Source organism: Salvelinus alpinus, chromosome 11 (assembly GCF_045679555.1).
Source record: "Salvelinus alpinus chromosome 11, SLU_Salpinus.1, whole genome shotgun sequence".
NCBI classification, from domain to species: domain Eukaryota; kingdom Metazoa; phylum Chordata; class Actinopteri; order Salmoniformes; family Salmonidae; genus Salvelinus; species Salvelinus alpinus.
In genome coordinates, this window is record NC_092096.1 from 20,452,318 (window position 1) to 20,466,486 (window position 14,169).

The following is a 14,169-nucleotide window of genomic DNA, read 5'->3' on the forward strand; positions in this document are numbered from 1 at the left end:
GGGCTGGATATTAGGTATCTCTATATCTGTATCTGTGAGTGTTTTATAAGCAGGGCTGGATATTAGGGATCTCTATATCTGTATCTGTGAGTGTTTTATAAGCAGGGCTGGTTAATATGTATCTCTATATCTGTATCTGTGAGTGTTTTATAAGCAGGGCTGGATATTAGGGATCTCTATCTGTGCATCAGTAACGGTGTCTTATAAGCATTCCAGCGCTGGATATTATGTCTGGAAGAGCATGATGAGTTTAGTGTCTCCTGCTGAGCATCAAGTTCTACAGCCTCCCTGTATTCCCCTTTTAATCTGACTCAGTTTAGGTATCACATTAATCCTCATATACTCAAACATCTTAAATCTGGGGATATAAACCTTTAGTAGAGAGGCCTGGCTGTGTGTGTGGCTGTCCGTGTGTGGTGTCTGACCCAATGAGAGAACACGTGAGTGTGGAACTGTGTAATTCGGTCCAGATCTAAGAATAGTAACGTATTGTGGTTGTGTGTGAGGCTGACCGCTTGTTTATGGGTAACTCCATTTTATACAGTAACTACACTGTAAAAAAAATACAATCCTCTTGTTTTTAAGGTAATTTACTGGCAGTGTTAGTTACTGAAAAAAAGGGACACTATGTTACTGTAAACTTTACAGTAATGTACTGTTAAATTAAAGTGTCTGTAGGACTCTGAGTTTTACCTTGTGAGGAAAAACTCCTAGTCTTGTTCATGAGAGTAGAGGGCCAAGCTGTGACAGATTGTGTCTCCCACTGGCATGTAATGACTGTTTAATAACTAATCAATCCCCTCTTTCTCCCTCTCCTCTCTCTAGGTGGGCATCTGTGGACGCACAGGAAGTGGCAAGTCCTCCCTCTCTCTGGCCTTCTTCAATATGGTCGACGTGTTTGAAGGTTAGTCTCTCTCTCCTGTGATTCAGGTGTAGGAGGCCTCTGAAGCTGTGGACAGGAGCCTTGATGCTCAGGCCTAGCATTCGTTACACAGCTCCCTCATAGTGACTGTCTGTTTTTATTTTACAGTAGATTGAAAGAAGTGGTTGTACAAAACCCTCTCACAGTGCTCCTCACAGTCCTCCTCACAGTCCTCCTCACAGGCCCCCCGACTCTTTTTCACTAGTGAAGTGCTAGTGGACATAACATAACTATGGTGACTGCAACCAAACGCTGACACCAAAGGTCAAACTATTTCCTTGACTTTCCTGTCCCAAAGTGCCCTTTCAAAAGTCAGAGGGAGGCTGATGTTATAATATGGTAGTTAGTCTGAGTGGAGCTGTGTTTATTCTCATCTGATAAAGGGAAATAGGTCCTCTTGCTGAAATCCATAGCCTCCTTTTAGTTTCCTCTGTTTACACAGCACGGCCCTGTGGTCACTGTCATCCTGACATCCTATGATGATGTCATATTTAGTTGTCCTTTGTACACAACTTTCTGCAGGGGGCCTGTTATTGTTAGTATGCATATCTCCAGCCTCTGGCCAAATGTCATAAATAGAATAATCAAAACATAATGTTCTGGATTTATTTTCCTACATTGAACATCAGTTTGTCAGAATCCACTGATAAACAATCATATGATAATATTCAGGTTTTACTCTGTCTGAATAATCTTTGTATTTCCACCGCTCCTAGTCAGCCAATTCAGACAAACCTATCTTTCACCAAACCCAACAATACATGCTCTCTTTTTCCACACGAGCACTGCTGCCGCAGACAAATGTATTTTACTTAACAATGAATTAAGACACATATTTGTTACCAGTGTCCCCTTATAAAGGCAGAGGGAGCGAGCTTGAACACTACGATGTTGACCGTAGTCGTACTAATAGACTCGCCAGTGGACATTCTTGGGAAGATAATGTCCCCAGAAATAGAATAAATAAATAGAGTAGTAACGTGAAATATGTTCAGTGAGTAATGATAATAAATGGGATGTTCAGCTTACTTGTGTATTCTTCTACAATATACAGAACAGAATGGCATCAACAACCAGACCATATATGCTTTGATGTTCTCTCTCTCTCTGTATCTCTCTCTCTCTCTCTGTCTGTCTGTATCGCTCTCTTTCGCTCACTCTTTATCTATCTCTCTCTCTCTCTGTATCTCTCTCTCTCTCTCTCTCTGTCTGTCTGTATCGCTCTTTATCTATCTCTCTCTCTGTCTGTATCTCTCTCTCTGTCTGTTTCTCTCTGTCTCTCTGTCTGTATCGCTCTCTTTCACTCGCTCTTTATCTATCTCTCTCTCTGTCTGTATTTTTTCTCTCTCTCTGTCTGTATCTCTCTCTCTGTCTCTGTCTGTACCTCTCTCTCTGTCTCTCTGTCTGTATCTCTCTCTCTGTCTGTATCTCTCTCTCTCTCTCTGTCTGTATCTCTCTCTCTCTCTCTCTGTCTGTATCTCTCTCTCTCTCTCTCTGTCTCTCTGTCTGTATCTCCTCTCAGGGCGGATCATCATTGATGGTATAGACATCTGTAAGCTGCCCCTCCAGACCCTGAGGTCTCGTCTGTCCATCATCCTCCAGGACCCGGTGCTGTTCAGCGGATCCATCCGGTACGTCGGCTAAGTGTAGAACCTTAGAATGTTAGAACCCTTACCAGGACACTGTACGTGCAGTGAAGAACCAGGTGTGTGTGTGTCTGTGTGAGAGACAGCCTGTGTGTGTGTGAGCCAGTGTGTACGTGCAGTGAAGAACCAGGTGTGTGTGTCTGTGTGAGAGACAGCCTGTGTGTACGTGCAGTGAAGAACCAGGTGTGTGTGTGTGTCTGTGTGAGAGCCAGCCAGTGTGTGTGTGAGCCAGTGTGTACGTGCAGTGAAGAACCAGGTGTGTGTGTCTGTGTGAGAGACAGCCTGTGTGTACATGCAGTGAAGAACCAGGTGTGTGTGTGTGTGTCTGTGTGAGAGCCAGCCAGTGTGTGTGTGAGCCAGTGTGTACGTGCAGTGAAGAACCAGGTGTGTGTGTCTGTGTGAGAGCCAGCCAGTGTGTACGTGCAGTGAAGAACCAGGTGTGTGTGTGTCTGTGTGAGAGACAGCCTGTGTGTGTGTGAGCCAGTGTGTACGTGCAGTGAAGAACCAGGTGTGTGTGTGTGTCTGTGTGAGAGCCAGCCAGTGTGTGTGTGAGCCAGTGTGTACGTGCAGTGAAGAACCAGGTGTGTGTGTCTGTGTGAGAGCCAGCCAGTGTGTACGTGCAGTGAAGAACCAGGTGTGTGTGTGTGTCTGTGTGAGAGACAGCCTGTGTGTACGTGCAGTGAAGAACCAGGTGTGTGTGTGTCTGTGTGAGAGACAGCCTGTGTGTGTGTGAGCCAGTGTGTACTTGCAGAACGTTAGAACCAAGATACTGGGTCAGGACCACGTGCTCTGGCTGTTGACAATCACAGACATGCACACAAGAACGCGCCCAGAAGCTGACATAAGAGACACATTATTGCGAGCACACACACACACACACACACACACGCACACGCACACGCACACAGAGGCAGTGAAGGATCCAGTGTAACACAAACAGACAAGGCCAATAAACAGTAACTTCCTCATGTCTCTTAGTGGAGAAATAGATCAGTAAATTATAATAAATGTATAATCAATGGCACCTTTGTTTCCACACAGCGACTGCCATGAGGACTACAGTGTTGTGGTTTAGGAAGTTGAACAGATAACTGTCTGCCTACACACGGGTAGAAAACAACTTTACTGTACTATGATATAAGACAATAAGACAATAACAGAACAGTAACAGTGGGCCTAATTCAGTTTACTTTATGAAGTAAAAATTAAGATAAACAAATGTTTGTTTGGTTAAAATATGAAACTCCTCAGCAGACGTCATGAAAGTTCATCCCGCTCCCAGGACATTGGATAGTCTCTCTCTCTCCCGTCTCTCTCTCTCTCTCTCTCTCTCTCTCTCTCTCTCTCTTCTCTCTCTCTCTCTCTCTCTCTCTCTCTCTATCTCTCTCTCTCTCTCTCTCTCTCTCTCTCTCTCTCTCTCTCTCTCTCTCTCTCTCTCTCTCTCTCTCTCTCTCTCTCTCTCTCTCTCTCTCTCTCTCTCTCTCTCTCTCTCTCTCTCTCTCTCTCTCTCTCTCTCTCTCTCTCTCTCTCTCTCTCTCTCTCTCTCTCTCTATGTAGTGTCACAGCTTGAAGATGTTTGGAGTATTAGCAGATAACTGAGCTGCTGTGTTTGTTATAAAACACAAAGAGCATGTGGTGTTTATTTAGAAAGACGTTCTTGTCCCGATAAGAAATAACGACCCATCCAATGTGGCAGTAAGTGAGAGGACCGTGCGTTGAGCCAGCCCGTTGCCATGGCGATGTTTACATGAACAGAGGCCTTGGGTGATTGGTCCTACAATAACACTGTGCCGATGGCAGTTAGAGAGAGACAGCCAGAGCTACTATAGATGCCTCACCATGGTTAAGCATGGCCACATCATTAGACCCAGTGGAACAGTTGTAGTACGAGATAGTGTGGTAGTGAGTGAGGATTCCCTCTGGCTGTGTGCTGCGGGAGTTTTAGCTAAGAGGATGGGCCCCAGTCCAAACACTGAGCCATTGCCTGTTATGGTCATCCACAGACAGTAGTGGGTTCTCTCTCTCCTGCCTGGTCTCTCCCTGTCTGGTTGTCTCTCTCTTCCTCTCTCTCTCTCTCTATGTCTCTCTCTCTCTCTCTGTCCCTCTCTGTCCCTCTCTCTGTCCCTCTCTGTCCCTCTCTCTGTCCCTCTCTCCGTCGCTCTCTCCGTCCCTCTCTGTCTCTCTCTCTCTGTCTCTCTCTCTCTCTCTTTCTCTCTGTCCCTCTCTCTGTCCCTCTCTCCGTCCCTCTCTGTCTCTCTCTCTGTCTCTCTCTCTGTCTCTCTCTCTGTATTTCAGAGTGTAGTTGTGTACTGATGTCATGTCTCCCTGGCAGGTTTAACCTGGACCCAGATAGTATATGTACTGATGTCATGTCTCCCTGGCAGGTTTAACCTGGACCCAGAGCGTACCTGTACTGATGACAGACTGTGGGAGGCGCTAGAAATCGCCCAGCTGAAGAACATGGTCAAAGCCCTTTCTGGGGGACTGGGTATGTGTCTGCCTGCCTGCCTGCCTGCCTGACTGTCTGACTGTCACATCTAGTGCTGTAATACGGGGAATCCTACAACTGGGATTTGGGGAAAGTGTTTGGAATTTGGCAACCTGCAACCACAACCACACAATCTGGCAACCTGCAACCACACAATCTGGCAACCTCCAACTATACAATCTGGCCACCTACAACCACACAATCTGGAAACCTGCAACTACACAATCTGGAAACCTCTAACCACACAATCTGGCCACCTGCAACCTCACAATCTGGCAACCTCCAACCACACAATCTGGCAACCTGCAACAACACAATTTGGCCTCCTGCAACCTCACAATCTGGCAACCTCCAACCACACAATCTGGCAACCTCAAACCACACAATCTGGCCACCACAATCTGGCAACCTCCAACCACATAATCTGGCAACCTCCAACCACACAATCTGGCCACCTCCAACCACACAATCTGGCCACCTCCAACCACACAATCTGGCCACCTGCAACCACACAATCTGGCCACCTGCAACCACACAATCTGACCACTTCCAACCACACAATCTGACCACTTCCAACCACACAATCTGGCCACTTCCAACCACACAATCTGGCCACTTCCAACCACACAATCTGGCCACTTCCAACCACACAATCTGGCCACTTCCAACCACACAATCTGGCCACTTCCAACCACACAATCTGGCCACTTCCAACCACACAATCTGGCCACTTCCATCCACACAATCTTTTGGAAAGCATATTGGAGGGAAAAACTAATCGGAGAATATGCTTCTGAAATGTGAGATTTCAGAAAGACGATTGCCCTAATAACAACTGTGTGTGTGTGTGTGTGTGTGTGTTCCAGACGCGGTGGTGACAGAGGGAGGGGAGAACTTCAGTGTAGGTCAGAGGCAGTTGTTCTGTCTGGCCAGAGCCTTCGTCAGGAAGAGCTCCATCCTCATTATGGACGAAGCCACCGCATCCATCGACATGGCAACGGTGAGCTCACACACCCTAACAGCCATGTACCCTCCATCACCAGCTCTTCAGTGACATTATGATCATATGCTTCATTTTCTGCTCTTTTCATTTTTTACAGACAGATCTATGACATTACTTTCACCTCATATGGGTACAAACATAAAGCACAAGTATAATGTCAGAAACATTATGAAAACACAAACCAGACATCTTTATATTTGTCCTCCTATTACGGGTTTATTATTTGAGTTGCCAGGGTTACATATGCCATTCATTATTGAGCTCTGTACATAGAGGTTTGATCAATAGCAGAACACACGTCCATGTATTTCAACCAGCCACATACTCTTCATTAGGCCACCTGTTTGGAAATGAACCACTGATTTCCATTAAAGCTTGAATCCTTAGTTGCTATATCCATTTTTGGACATATAAATGAATGATATGTACCCATTGATTCTTAAAGAACATAACTGATAAATGCCTCATGAGCTTAGATTAACTGTCGTACCGCATCAGAACCCAAAATATAACCTTGTTTTACTCCAATGTTTGTAAACGATGTAAATGTAAACAAACACTGTGTAGCCTCAAAACATGTTTACAACTATAATGTTGATATCATGGATGGTCAGTCCTTGCGTCCACAGCTCTGTCTATGTATTTGAGGGTGATTCCATCCTGAGGCTGGGAGAACACGTTATTGTTTCAATTAAGGATTCTATCTTTAGGGGCCGTTAAGTTTTGTTGCGATTGTTGCGCAACAGTGAGGACCGTCACTCTCCTCCAGCCTCTCGGGTTTCAGTCCGGAGGCATGCATAGTTCATAGCTCCAATCCCTGGCAGTTTATATATCAATTACTGGCAGTTTAAATATAGAGTGTGCGACTCTCTTTATTAGTTTTTTTATAGGTACAAGTAGGCCAACATCAATCTGAGGTCCTTACGGTCACAGCCGTAGCATTAACCTTTGACCCTAACAGGTACACTCTATCAAACTACCATCACACTGATGCAGACAGCGAAGAGGGGACAGCACTCAGTGTGGTGACATTGCTGTGGAGTGTATATGGCTGTATCTAAGACTGTGCTCCAGATGACACACTATTCCCTATAAAGTGCACTAAGAGCCATAGGGCTCTTGTCAAAAGTAGTGCACTATGCAAGGAATAGGGTGCCATTTGGTCCACGACCAAAAGAGCTGACCTACATGTCATTTCTCACCCCTGTAGGAGAATGTCTTACAGAAGGTGGTGATGACAGCCTTCGCCGACCGAACAGTCGTCACTATTGCAGTAAGTCTGTTACAGCCTGTAGGTCATTAGGTTGAAAGGTCAGATCTGGAAGTTATTCTCTGTATAGATGTGGAGACTCCTCTTGGTCTGCTCTCTCTCTCTCTATGGATCAGTCATTGGAGAAAGCATAGAGACTAGGACTAGCTGATTTCTCCTAGCTTTTAGATTTCCTCCTCTCCTTCATCCTATCTTTCCAACGTCTCCTGTTTCATCATACTGTACCTCTGCTTCTCATATCTCCAAATGCTTCTCACGCCTCCAAATGCATTTACGGACCGATTCAGAGTTGAGATAAGGCGCAACTGGAACATTCCTGTAAATAATTGATTGATGTCAGTGGGAGATTGATGAAAATTCAAGTTAAAAGTGCTGCAGATCTCAACTCTGAATCGACACGTTAGCCTCTCGAGACTCAAACAGCTTGTCTGCTGTCCTTCCTTCACCTGTCTTCTTTTCCTTGTTTTCCCTGTCTGTCTGTCTGTCCTTGCTCCTCTCCTTCTGTCTTCCCATCTATCCTTTGTTCCTTCTCTCCGTTCTGCCGCCCAGCACCTGGTGTCCTCCATCTTGGAGGCTGAACAGGTGCTGGTGTTCTCCGCAGGGCAGCTAGTGGAGTGTGACTCTGCAGTCAACCTGCTAGCACAGCAGGACAGCCTCTTCAGTGTCTTAGTGAGGACTCACAAGTAGGCCCTGTCCCACCCTGCCTCTCAGGCCTCTACAGCCTCCCGGGTTGGTACTGCATGCTGTCTGAGACCACTGTCAGGGGGGTAAAGAGAGATACTACATGTAATCTGTCTGGGGTTAAAGAGAGAAACTACATCTAATCTGTCTGGGGGTTAAAGAGATACTACATCTAATCTGTCTGGGGGTAAAGAGAGATACTACATGTAATCTGTCTGGGGGTTAAAGAGGGTTACTACATCTAATCTGTCTGGGGGTTAAAGAGGGTTACTACATCTAATCTGTCTGGGGGTTACAGAGGGTTACTACATCTAATCTGTCTGGGGGTAAAGAGAGATACTACATCTAATCTGTCAGGGGGTTAAAGAGAGGGATACTACATCTAATCTGTCTGGGGGTTAAAGAGGGATACTACATCTAATCTGTCTGGGGGTTAAAGAGAGGGATACTACATCTAATCTGTCTGGGGGTTAAAGAGAGGGGTACTACATCTAATCTGTCTGGGGGTTAAAGAGAAGGATACTACATCTAATCTGTCTGGGGGTTAAAGAGAGGGGTACTACATCTAATCTGTCTGGGGGTTAAAGAGAAGGATACTACATCTAATCTGTCTGGGGGTTAAAGAGAGGGATACTACATCTAATCTGTCTGGGGGTTAAGGAGGGATACTACATCTAATCTGTCTGGGGTTAAGGAGGGATACTACATCTAATCTGTCTGGGGTTAAAGAGAGGGATACTACATGTAATCTGTCTGGGGGTTAAAGAGAGGGATACTACATCTAATCTGTCTGGGGGTTAAGGAGGGATACTACATCTAATCTGTCTGGGGGTTAAGGAGGGATACTACATCTAATCTGTCTGGGGGTTAAGGAGGGATACTACATCTAATCTGTCTGGGGGTTAAGGAGGGATACTACATCTCATCTGTCTGGGGGTTAAGGAGGGATACTACATCTAATCTGTCTGGGGGTTAAGGAGGGATATTACATCTAATCTGTCTGGGGTTAAAGAGGGGTACTACATCTAATCTTAGCAGTTGGCTCTTGGAGGATGACTCTTGGGGTTGTGAGATAAGACAATATTAAAATACATTCAGGTATCTGTTATTTTTTCTCAGCACAGTTTATCTCTGTATGTCTGGCTACATTACAAATCAAAGCTGCATTGCATCCCTTCCTTTTTTTTGGTGTAATTAAACACTCAATCGAATGTAATGTAATGTAATGTGTGTGTGTGTGTGTGTGTGTGTGTGCGCGCGTGTGTGTGCATGCGTCTGTGTGTGCGTGCGTCTGTTTGTGCGTGTGTCTGTGTGTGTTCTTCATGCAGCATCGTGTCCACACCATCCTGGAAGCTGACCTGGTGATCGTGATGAAGCGAGGAAACATCTTGGAGATCGACAAACCAGAGACCCTTCTGGAGAATGAGGACGGCATGTTCGCTTCCTTCGTCAGGGCTGACATGTAGGCTCACACACTGTCAGCCGGCACACCATCAGTCTATCTATCAATTAATCAGCCGCCTCAGTGTTTCCCACAATGCGCAGAGTTCGGGATATTATTACCATTATTTACTGAAGCTCATACTGTAGGTTTTAGACAGTAGAAATGGAGCCAGGCCGGTTGACCACCTCCACTTGGTAATGGTAGGGGAAACACTGCTTCCCAAAGCACCACTGATGGCCTTCTTGTGTTGATTATTGGTAATGTATTAGTTATTGAGGGATTGATTGAATGAGTGACCTATTAACTTGGTCGTGTAAGGATCACAATCGGTCGTTAAATATTATTACAATTTTACAAAGCTTTACTTAAATGTTTTATGTTTAAATGATATCTTTTGTTACACTTATTACTAGATGATGTATGTATATGTATATATTTTACACCATTATTCATAGGTAAGCAATAAGCAGGTATACTGTAGTATTACTACATTGGTACGAACACTGTAGGGTATATCGCTGGAGCATTTTTAGCCCGGTGACCCTTTGTCTGTCTGATGAGATGCTGACTGAACCATGGGACTGTGGACATTTAGTGGTCACTGACTCCTCTTTGCAAAAGGACAACTTTCACCCAATGGGTGTTCTCTAAAGGACTGAATCTTAATGTGAGATGTGCAGGCCTAACTTCAACTTATACACAACTGGTGTACTGTAAACCATACATTCATGTCAAGATGTATGTGAAAACTTGGAGTTACGCATGTTGGTGTTAAGTTAAGATCCAGCCCTAAATGATAAGGGAAGATTCCGCTTTCTTCTACCTACCATAAGCCAGGCCAGCGTTTCTTTCTACCATACATGGTGCTGGCTGGTGTAATTGGTAAGGAAAGTGGTTTATATTTTCAGTATTAAACCTGGTTTCTGGGGAGCTGTGCCACTGTCCCACTGTAGTACCTGAATATTTATAGTTATTTTGCATATCGAACAATGAGAATTTTATATTGACTTCTTTGTATTGTATTATAGCCTGAATGCCAAACTGATTATTGTAAGGTACACTTTGAAGAATGTCAGCATCTGTTTTTACCACCATACTGCTGTGTTGTTTTGTTTGTCAGTGTAAAGCGGTTTCTCATCTCAAGAAATTTGTTTTTAATTCATTCTTCATTCTTATTCAATCCCAAACTCCTGACCCCAAATTCCTGCCCTACTTTCCTTACACACATGTGGGATGTTTTCCCACTCATGTTTTCAACTCAAGACGCCCTCTCTATAATCTATGAATGGGTAGGCATCTTCTAGCCTGGTTGAACAAGACAATACCATTGTTTCGTTTAGCTTGGATTCCAGGCTAGGTGTCTCCCCTCAACCTCCATACTCTCCATTGTATACATTATAAGTGAGTAGCAGCTAAGTATATTTAATGTAGCTTCTGCTGTGGCAGGGGGTCCATGTAAAGGCCAAAGGTCAACAACATGGCCCCTATAGTGTGGCTGCTATCCTTCACCAGAGTTGTCTTTTTATGGGCAAGCAGCACTTTGGAGTCAGTCTGTCAGAAAGTGTGGAGACACAACACTCACCCCTTTCTAGAACAATGACATCATGAGAGCAGAATGACTATAGATATAGAGCACTGATATACAGTTGAAGTCGGAAGTTTACATACACTTTAGCCAAATACATTTAAACTCAGTTTTTCACAATTCCTGACATTTAATCCTAGTAAAAATGCCTTGTTTTAGGTCAGTTAGGATCACCACTTTATTTTAAGAATGTAAAATGTCAGAATAATAATAATTTCAGCTTTTATTTCTTTCATCACATTCCTAGTGGGTCGGAAGTTTACATACACTCAATTAGTATTTGGTAGCATTGCCTTTAAATTGTTTAACTTGGGTCAAACGTTTCAGGTAGCCTTCCACACGCTTCCCACAATAAGTTGGGTGAATTTTGGCCCATTCCTCCTGACAGAGCTGGTGTAACTGAGTCAGGTTTGTAGGCCTCCTTGCTTGCACACGCTTTTTCAGGTAGGCCCACAAATTTTCTATGGGATTGAGGTCAGGGCTTTGTGATGGCCACTCCAATACCTTGACTTTGTTGTCCTTAAACCATTTTGCAACAACTTTGAAAGTATGCTTGGGGTCATTGTCCATTTGGAAGACCCATTTGCGATCAAGCTTTAACTTCCTGACTGATGTCTTGAGATGTTGCTTCAATATATCCACATAATTTTCCTACCTCATGATGCCATCTATTTTGTGAAGTGCACCAGTCCCTCCTGCAGCAAAGCACCCCCACAACATGATGCTGCCACCCCCATGCTTCACATTTGGGATGGTGTTCTTCGGCTTGCAAGCCTCCCCCTTTTTCCTCCAAACATAACGATGGTCATTATGGCCAAACAGTTCTATTTTTGTTTCATCAGATCAGAGGACATTTCTCCAAAAAGTACAATCTTTGTCCCCATGTGCAGATGCAAACCGTTGTCTGGCTTTTTTATGGCGGTTTTGGAGCAGTGGCTTCTTCCTTAATGAGCGGCCTTTCAGGTTATGTCGATATAGGACTCGTTTTACTGTGGATATAGATACTTTAGTACCTGTTTCCTCCAGCATCTTCACAAGGTCCTTTGCTGTTGTTCTGGGATTGATTTGCACTTTTCGCACCAAATTACGTTCATCTCTAGGAGACCGAATGCGTCTCCTTCCTGAGCGGTATGACGGCAGCGTGGTCCCATGGTGTTTATACTTGCGTACTATTGTTTGTACAGATGAACGAGGTACCTTCAGGCATTTGGAAATTGCTCCCAAGGATGAACCAGACTTGTGGAGGTCTACAATTTGTTTTCTGAGGTCTTGGCTGATTTCTTTAGATTTTTCCATGATGTCAAGCAAAGAGGCACTGAGTTTGAAGGTAGGCCTTGAAATACATCCACAGGTACACCTCCAATTGACTCAAATTATGTCAATTAGCCTTTCAGAATCTTCTAAAGCCATGACATAATTTTTTGAATTTTCCAAGCTGTTTAATGGCACAGTCAACTTAGTGTATGTAAACTTCTGACCCACTGGAAATGTGATACAGTGAATTATAAGTGAAATAATCTGTCTGTAAACAATTGTTGGAAAAATAAATTTTGTCATGCATGAAGTAGATTGCCAAAACTATAGTTTGTTAACAAGAAATTTGTGGAGTGGTTGAAAATCGAGTTTTAATGACTCCAACCTAAGTGCATGTAAACTTCTGCCTTCAACTGTATAGTCTAGGAGAATAACATTGGAGATGAGTGGTAGGCTATTGCCCCCCTGATGAATTTGAAGGCAAGGCTGTGGTGTAAGGCTATGACTGTCTGTTAATCCTACACTTCTAAAAAACGGTCCCAGAAGGGTTCTTTGGCTGTTCCCATAGGAGAACCCTTTTGGATTCCATGTAGAAGCCTCTGTAGAAAGGGTTCTACATGGAACCCAAAAGTGTTCTACCTGGAACCAAATAGGTTCTACCTGGAACCAAAAATGGTTCTTGAAAGGGTTCTTCAGTGGCTGATTTTGTCTTGAGCGGATGGTCGGGGGGCCGGAACATAATTACAAATAATTTGTTGACTGCAAATTGACCGCTAGAAGCCCAAACAGATATAATGTTTAACTAAAACATAATAATTTTCAACCTTGCTTACATTTGTATACGATCACATGTGTCTCTGTTACAGTATGTGTAATAGAGGGGAATAGATGGGGATAGATTTCTTAAATTGGGAATAGATGGGAATAGATTTCTTAAATTAAAATCACTTGGAGCTGATTTCCTGTTTATTTTTTAGGAGGGGGGTTGCTCAGAAAGCTTGGGGGGACAAATAAAACCACCCGCGGGCCAAATTCCGCCTGCAGGCCGCCAGTTGGGGAATCCTGTTCTATGGGGACAGCAGGAAAAAACGTTTTAGGTTCTAGATATAAAAACACAGCAGCGTTGCAGTTCTTGACACACTCAAACCGGTGCGCCTGGCACCTACTACCATACCCCGTTCAAAAGCACTTAAATATTCTGTCTTGCCCATTCACCCTCTGAATGGAACACACACACAATCCATGTCTCAATTGTCTCAAGGCTTAAAAATCCTTATTTAACCTGTCTCCTCCCCTTCATCTTACACTGATTGACGTGGATTTAACAAGTGACATAAATAAGCAATTATAGCTTTCACCTGGATTCACCTGGTCAGTCTATGTCATGGAAAGAGCAGGTGTTCTTAATGTTTAGTACACTCTACTTATAGATCTATAGTAATTAAGACTGCAGATATCCTTGATCCATATCACAGAGATTATATCATCTTCTCTGCTTTTACTATTTATATTTTCAATCTTGGGAATGTGCACAGCAATATATGTTCAAATATTTTCAATAATAATCAATATAATTCCGAGACTACAGGTTGTCTTTTTCCATTTTATTGTGGGCTTGTGTCTGTCTCATATGTTCATTGTGTATAATTAACAGATGTTTTAAATATAGACATAGTTGATCATTACACTGTGTGCCTACCTTTTTTTACACTTGAACTGATAATAAAAATGTGCTTTGAGTTAAAAGTGCTTTTTGAGTTTAAAACGCTCACACACACACACACACACACGCACACACACACACACACACACACACACACACGCTCTCATTCTCACACACAACACACCTCCTCGCTTACTAAATGGCGCCATCTCT

General features: G+C 43.8%; 1 protein-coding gene across 4 annotated transcripts in view; it reads left to right on the plus strand.

Annotated features, from left to right (window-relative positions):
- Positions 1 to 14,039, plus strand: part of LOC139533713 (ATP-binding cassette sub-family C member 9-like) — a 47,364-nt gene extending 33,325 nt beyond the window's left edge. For 3 of the 4 annotated variants that reach the window (XM_071332021.1, XM_071332024.1, XM_071332025.1), the window contains 6 exons: positions 826 to 904; positions 2,445 to 2,553; positions 4,953 to 5,056; positions 5,923 to 6,056; positions 7,270 to 7,332; positions 9,339 to 14,039. In XM_071332021.1, the coding sequence (XP_071188122.1) occupies positions 826 to 904; positions 2,445 to 2,553; positions 4,953 to 5,056; positions 5,923 to 6,056; positions 7,270 to 7,332; positions 9,339 to 9,476 (627 nt within the window). In that variant the 3' untranslated portion in view covers positions 9,477 to 14,039. Of the gene's footprint in view, positions 1 to 825; positions 905 to 2,444; positions 2,554 to 4,952; positions 5,057 to 5,922; positions 6,057 to 7,269; positions 7,333 to 7,878; positions 8,059 to 9,338 lie in introns of all 4 variants that reach the window. The other variant, XM_071332023.1, reaches the window with a different exon arrangement.
- Positions 14,040 to 14,169: the final 130 nt, after the last annotated feature.